This window comes from Hippocampus comes, unplaced genomic scaffold (assembly GCF_001891065.2).
Source record: "Hippocampus comes isolate QL1 unplaced genomic scaffold, H_comes_QL1_v1.1 scaffold248, whole genome shotgun sequence".
Taxonomy (NCBI): domain Eukaryota; kingdom Metazoa; phylum Chordata; class Actinopteri; order Syngnathiformes; family Syngnathidae; genus Hippocampus; species Hippocampus comes.
Window position 1 is genome coordinate 1 of NW_017806277.1, and position 7,716 is coordinate 7,716.

At 43.3% G+C, this 7,716-nt stretch overlaps 1 protein-coding gene across 1 annotated transcript in view; it reads left to right on the plus strand.

Annotated features, from left to right (window-relative positions):
* Positions 1-3: 3 nt before the first annotated feature.
* Positions 4-7,716, plus strand: part of LOC109507954 (glycerophosphodiester phosphodiesterase domain-containing protein 5-like) — a gene marked incomplete at its 5' end in the record, with an annotated part of 11,320 nt that continues 3,607 nt past the window's right edge. The window contains 6 exons of the mRNA XM_019857706.1: positions 4-41; positions 2,041-2,191; positions 4,251-4,472; positions 5,349-5,494; positions 6,534-6,681; positions 7,021-7,103. Of these exons, the coding sequence (XP_019713265.1) occupies positions 4-41; positions 2,041-2,191; positions 4,251-4,472; positions 5,349-5,494; positions 6,534-6,681; positions 7,021-7,103 (788 nt within the window). The remainder of the gene's footprint in view (positions 42-2,040; positions 2,192-4,250; positions 4,473-5,348; positions 5,495-6,533; positions 6,682-7,020; positions 7,104-7,716) is intronic.

Below are 7,716 nucleotides of genomic sequence, written 5' to 3' on the forward strand. Positions count from 1 at the left end.
CAACACGGCGCCAGCTCCCTGGAGGCCGACGTCACTCTTAGGTCATTTATCTACCGTTTCTGACATTTTCATCCGGACTTGTTCATAATTAATGAATCCGGCGCACTCCAGTTCCATATGAAAAGTAGCTCAGATGTGACAGGTTCTATGGTTCCGTTTCTTTTCAAATATGTTTGTCTCAACCCTTTCATGCACCAATAATGATAACCTGTAACCTGATAGGCTGATAAACTGTCCACTGTAGTAACCGCTGTCCCTGAAAGGGTTACTATCAGGTCTGCACACAAAGGCCAAAAAAAACATGAAAAACATTGATATACACAGTTGTTTCCGAGTGTAATCACGACTCGACAGTAAAATTACAAGCTGTTTTTTTTCACAGAAACAGCACCTCTGGTGTCTGGCAGGGCTAGATCCACTTCCCTCGAAGACAGCTAGTTTTTATCCAAATCATTTCCTTCGGAGATAAAATAAGACATTTGTGGCAAGACTGAACAACACTTGCCACATTCCCGAGATCCATCTCGAGTCAATAGGGGTGTTCACACGGCAAGATTTGCTCCAGTGCTACACCGGCGCTGCGCCAGTAGAGCGTTCACACGTGCAAATTTGCTCTGGCGTAGCCCCGGAAAACAGCTTACACCGGAGCAAATTTGATCCACCTCAGGGAGGTGGTTTAAAAATTTGATCCAGAGCAAATGCTCGTTTGCGGGGCAGCACCGATGTAAAATGGTACGTGTGAACGCTACAATTTGCTCCGGAGCAAATGCTCGTTTGCGAAGGGGGAGTAGCCTCGCTCTGCATGGGAAGAGTTGATTACGTACGGCGAGAATGCCTTGCTTTCGTGCTCTCTCGGACTTTGTTTAATAACAAGACACAAGACATGGCTGGTAACGTAGCAAGCACCTCTTGGGTTATACCAGGGGTGTCGAACTCATTTCACATGGTGGGCCACATACGGCCTGGGTAGATGTCAAGTGGGCCGGACCATTAAAATGATACCATACTTTGCTATAAATAACCAAAACAATATGTCTTTCCTTTGTTTTGGTATAAAGAAGCACAAGAACATTAGGAAAATGTTGAAATTAAATGAACATATCTTTTACAAAACATTTCATGAAGCACCTTACATTTCCTTCGACAAATGTGCAATTTACTTTTATCATTCACATATATGCATTGCAACTGATCCCACTGATTGTACAAACTTTAACAAGTAATTGGTTTTGAAAAATAGAGTAATGCACTTTAAGATTAAACGAGATTTATAAAGAAAGGAAGTTTTAAACCATTTACACATGCATATAAAATCTAAATGTAATCCCTGCCTACACCTTACAAACTAAGGAGCGTGCTATTAAATGTGTAAATGTGAGAGTGCTATTGATAGTCCCCCCCATAGTGCTATTGATAGTCCCCAAACGTCATCTTTCCTTTTGTAGGAGACTGGACTGTCTCGGAGTTGTTCGTGTAGTTTGTTCCTTTGTTGTGTATTCACAACCCCCCCCCCAAACAGAATTTATTTTGTGATTTCCTCTCTTGATTTTTCTGTTTGGCGCATTACATTTTTGCTTTTCTGAGTGTCATTGAAGTCATCGTTGATTTACGTTTTCGGGAGCGGTCACTCTCGAGCAGAAGGCACGGAGACCGAGAAGGAGAAGGACGTGCCTGTACAGTAGTTGCTTGAGTTGTGTATACGTTTTAAAAAAAACCAACACGACAGCTCATTTGTTTTCTGTCATTTTGCTGCGCTGCAGAAACTGCCGTGTGAATGCAAGTGGAGCTGCACCAACGCTGCGCCGGTGCTAATATGCTCAGGGGCTTTGTACGTGCGAACGCTCCACAAAATTTGCTCCGGTGTAAAATATATCGCAACAAAATACATCGGTGCAGCGCCGGAGCAAATGTGTGCCGTGTGAACACCCCTATTCTGTATGTACTTGTTGTAAGCCATTTGTCTTGTAAAAAAGAGTGAACGTCCCTGAAAGCATTCCGTCTTTGAGTAAGACTGTATTCTGTCTATTTTTGCATCTCTAGTGTGGACGGGGTTCCATTCCTCATGCGAGATCGCACCTTGAGACGAACCACAGATGTGAGCACAGTTTTTCCTGGGAGACAACATGACGACGCCGCTTTCTTCAACTGGACCGAGTTGCGTTCGCTCAACGCAGGTCGCTGGTTTCTGGAGGTAAAGGAACGCACATCACATTAATGCGTTTTAATCATCAATAACTATGTAATTTGTATACGTAACGTCTTGTAGCTGAATTGCAAAATGCTGGTCAAGTGTTGCAAGAAACTATGAGTTTGCAAAATAATGATTATTGTATCGCTGTACAGTGGATTCACAGGTTTTCGCTATTTGCTGGCTGGCTCAGTCATTATTTCCTGCAAATAAAGGAAAAATGTGACTAATGCCCCCGCCCCCCCAAAAAAAGAAAGAAGAAAAAATATATATCTGCTGGTGCTGAATCACAAGTAGGAGGTGGTCGACTGTATTATGGTTTTGTAAGACAATATCAGCAATATTTACAGGAAAAAAGATGAATTTGCAACTTTGGTAATTTCCAAGATATAATTTTATGTTTCTCTAATTGTGTAGTGGACCAGGATGTGAAAGCGCTTTATTTTATTATACTTTATATACTACATATAAACAATACAAATGCTCTCTCTCTCTCTCTCTCTCTCTCTCTCTCTCTCTCTCTCTCTCTCTCTATATATATATATATATACACACACATACATACACACATATACAATTTTGTATTTATTTATTTTTTTGTTATTTTATTTTGTGTCACATTCTACTTTTTGTGTTTGGTTTTTCTGTAGGAAACTGGTGTTGGCAAGTCAAGTATCGTCTGGAGATTTGTGGAGGACAGCTTTGATCCAAACATCAACCCAACTATTGGGTAAGTTGCACCGTAGTACATAGCGCAGTACATGTGTGTAACGTACCTCTCATGAATTATATTTATGATCGTGATTGATACTTATTTTACCTTTCGTCAATGATTGGCCTGCACCTTGTCATGAAGAATCTGTTTTGAATCATCCAACAGTTTCTTTCCTGATAAAAGTATGACTGTAATCATAAAAAAGCATAGTCATACATATGTTTTCTTCTCTGTGTTTTGTCATGTATCACCAGAGCATCTTTTATGACCAAGACGGTGCAATACCAAAACGAGCTGCACAAGTTCCTCATTTGGGACACGGCAGGACAGGAGCGGGTTAGTCTCTTTCACTTGCAGCCTTGTTTGTTTTATTTAAATAAACTACCGGTAATCCATATTCTTCACTTCAGCCATGTATACACATGCAGTGAGTATTCGGTTATATATATATAAATTCAGTAGACGGCCCGGTGTCGAGTAGTTAGCGCGTCGACCTCACAGTGCAGAGGTCGTGGGTTTGATCCCCACGCCGGCTTTCCTGTGTGGAGTTTGCATGTTCTCCTTGGGCCTGCGTGGGTTTTCTCTGGGTACTCCGGTTTCCTCCCACATTCCAAAAAACATGCAGGCTGATTGAACACTCCAAATTGTCCCTAGGTGTGAGTGTGAGCGCGGATAGTTGTTTGTCGCTGCGTGCCCTGCGATTGGCTAGCAACTGGTTCAGGGTGTCCACTGCCCAAAGACAGCTGGGATAGGCTCCAGCACTCCCCGCGACCCTTTTGAGGATAAAATGGATCAGAAAATAGATGGGTGGATGGATGAATACAGTTTGAAATTTGTCTTTGCCGCTCGACAGTTCACGGAAATTGAAAGAGTTCACATTAAAGCACGTAGTGCCACATGGTCTCTCAGATGTGGCCTTCTGAATATTTTGAGGACTGTCCTGTAAAAAATAAAAATGTGCAAACTGAAACCTTTAACACCATGTACAAATCACTTACATGTTTATTTTTTTCTACTTCTTGTTCATGTTAAATGTTTTGTTTTGTTTTTTTTAGCATCCAGGGATGGATTAATGCACATGCTTGGATTTTGACCTTCACATTCACGAGGTCACAAGGACTTGAACTCAAGGCACACTCAGACATGGTCATGTGCTACAGGTTGAGGCACATTTCTCAACTGAGACCTGTTTGTCTGACCGTAGTGTGAGCCAGAACTGAAATAATGGTCCATAAAAATCTAAGCGAAATGCCATGACATCATTGGAGTGAGGTGTTTGATCACCCTAATCCTTTGCGGTTAAGAGGCTAAAATATCTTGGGATCTGTTGCTTTCATTTCTTCCCAGCGGGATCCCTACTGGACAGTAGAGACGTTGACCGGGAGGGATCGGAGCAGGATAGGCAACCAGACTGTTTGCAGTCTGTTGGAAATGCTTCGTCTGGCAGTCAGAGCCAACACCTCTGTACTTCTCAACGTCCGCAGGCCCCCTCCGGGCCACCCTCGCTCCCAGAGTTGGTTCATGGACACGATGTGGGCTGTGCAGAAAGCGGGGATTTCCCGGAAGAGGGTGAGGACTGTATGTCCCTCTTATACTAATCTCATTTATTTTATCGCTGGTGTTGTGCCGGAACCTTGTAAATTTGGTCAAATTTATGTTTTTTTTTTCACAAATCAATACTTTTGATCAGTCCCCCGCATGGGTATGTTATTTTTTTTCTCAATTACTGACCATTACCAAGTGTTAAAAAACAGTTTACAATGCTTCACAGGACATGCCGTTTATTTGGGTTTTCTGAAAAGTGACAATTGTGGAGATAAACCGAGTCTGCCCGATCACAGCGATGATTGTTCATTGTTGGGAGATAACACAATACCGCACCGAACATTGAGTTGTATGGTTGTCCTATATTTTCCATTTTATGGGGTAGCTTAAAAATGTAATAAATCATTTAAGAACAGAATGTGGACGAAATAAACTTTCAGTGGCTGGCACGGTGGACGTTTGGTTTGCACGTCTGCCAGTGCAAAGGTGCAGGCTTCAATTCCGGGCTGCGGCACTCCTGTGTGGAGTTTGCATCTCCTTCGTGCCTGCTTGGGTTTTCTCCGGTACTCCGGTTTCCTCCCACGTTCACAAAACATGCATGGCAGCTTAATGGCACCCTCTAAATTGTCCATAGGAATGATTGTGAGTGTGGATGGTTGTTCATCTATGTGTGCCCTACGGTTGGCCGGCAACTAGTTCAGGTGTACACAACCTACTGACAGCCGGCATCGGCTCCAGCACACCCGCCACCCTCGTGAGGATAAGCGGTACGGATAATGGATGGATGGATAAAAACTCAATTACGTTCAACGTATTGCACTCCATTTCATATCATTCACTCCGAAGAACAATGTCTTCCATCTGATCCGTCTCTTTCTGTCTCACATTTGTTGGTGCCAGGTGACATTGACCCCCGACACAGACAGGGGCAGGGTTCGGGGGTTTCAGCAGGCCACAAATGAGAAGCTGTCACTCGCACAGATAAGGCAGAGGGGCATTACAAGCTTGACCCTTCACTACAGCAAGGCCAACCACAAAGATATACAGTAAGAGATGTTTCTACGTTAAGCCTGAGGGTAAAAAGTAGGATGATAAAATGTTTCATGAAATCTCTTTCCTTTCACTGCAAAATTTAGCCACTTTAGGGAGTTTTGGGTCATCACTGTCAAGTGTCCGGAATGCCCCGGACATTATTGGATTCCACAAATGTAGGCACAGACAAGAGATTTGACAAAACAATATTTCGAAATGAACTAAAAAACCAACAAAGTACAATAAAGGATGCTAGTAACAAAGAACCAGGAAAAAGCGAAAAAAAACTAAAAACACTTGCTCAAGGCAAGTGACGAGAAAAATGTAAATTGCTCGTCAAGGAAATCAGATACAGTGAAACTCCTCTACAACGGAACCTACATGGGCGAAAATACCCGCTCGTGTGAAAAAATCTTCATGCATTAACACCATTTTGCAATTTCGTTCCCTTTTTTTTCTTTCTACACTGACTATATGAAGTTCAAAATAAGTGTATGCTCATACTTATGCACTATTGGAATAAAAATAGAGTACACATACGTTTGTGTGTGCGTGTACACATTCGTTTGTGTGTGTGTGTGTGTGTGTGTGTGTGTGAGCATCTGAGATCAAATTTGCTACAGTGAAAAACCCCCTGTTGTGAAAAATGTCTTGCTGCAAACATGATTTCGTTGAAGAGGAGTTTCACTGTACGTGACAATACAAACCGAAATATAACAACGAGAACTATTGACATGAAAAGACTTCTTTATAGGGCTAACTGTTAAAGCCCTGCAATGTTCAGCACAATAGATGGAACAGTTGGAATTTGGCACCGATAATCATGTGGCGCACCCCACCCGACACATCATCAGTCGTGTGCCTCGATGTCATTGGGGTGTTTCGGCCCACCGCAGGCTGATCAGACCAGATTATTTATTACCCTCTGTTGGGCCTGCTCTCCGATGCCACCTTCCTTCAGTCAGCGGTTTTTACCGGGATTGATCAAATGATATGACAAAAAAAAATAAATTTCTGCCATGTTTGCAGACGACGTATTTTCCTTCCCCTTAGGGAGTATCTTGCCAACAACGTGAGTGTGACAGTCTACCCAGTGAACGAGCCATGGCTCTACTCCGTTTTGTGGTGCAGCGGGGTGCCTTCTGTGTCCTCTGATGCCCCCCAAGTCCTCCGAAAGGTGCCTTACCCCATCTGGCTCATGGTAAACAACCTCTCATCGCCTCCTTTCTCTCATCTGACACCACACGCGAAACAAACACACCCGAAAGCAAGGTCGCACACTGAGACGAGAAGAGAAGCAGGAGAGGACAGAGAGTGATGAGGGCGCCGCAACGTGTCCGAGCAAGGACATGGAGAAAATAATGCGTTCGCGCAGCAGCAGACTTGATCCCAGCATGGTGCCGAGGAACAGCAAGGAGTTCGGCAGCCTGACACAAGGGCACTTGTTGCCGACTTGATGGCTCGTCCAGGAGACACACTTGTTGACGGGTCCCTCCCGTGGTAATTTCTGTTCACCACTTTATTTGTGTTTCTCATTTAGAGTCAGAATGCGTATCGCTTCATCTGGATCGCCTCGGATCTCGTCTCACTCGCTGTGGTCGTCGGGATCTTCAGTTTTCAGAAGTGAGTGCAGATTGTGCCAAAATGAACATACCGTATTTTCCGCACTAAAAGGCGCACCAAAAGCCCTTCCATTTTCTTAAAAGCTCACAGCGGGCCTTAAAATCCGATGCGCCTTGTGTATGGTCATTACGGTAATATGTCAACCCCAAAATAGCTCCTTGCTAGAGACATGCTTACAACGCAGAGTTTAAACTTAAGGCAATCGGTTTCGCAGTTGAACACGGAAATAGAGCAGCGGCAAGAGAGTTCAACGTAAACGAATTAGTGTTATAACTTGCTGTTGGTTAAGCGAACTGTGTCGCTGCTTTATTAGTTAGTTTGTTGCTTAATAGAAACACAAATCAATATTAAGCCTTTCAGGGACAGCGGTGACTACAGTGGACAGCTTATCATGTTCAGGTTACACGGTGCATGAAAGGGTTAAACAAAACAGTATATCGAAAAAAAAAATGTGATGGGGGGAAGGCCAAGATGTTTTTTTTTTTTTTTTTTTAAATGTAAATCTAGCAGAGTTACTTAAAAGGAAAACAAAATTGCTCGTGGCAGGCCTGCAGAGGATAACAATATTCGTCTCAGAACCGCACGGCGGGCATGCTTTATTGGTGCCTCTGTT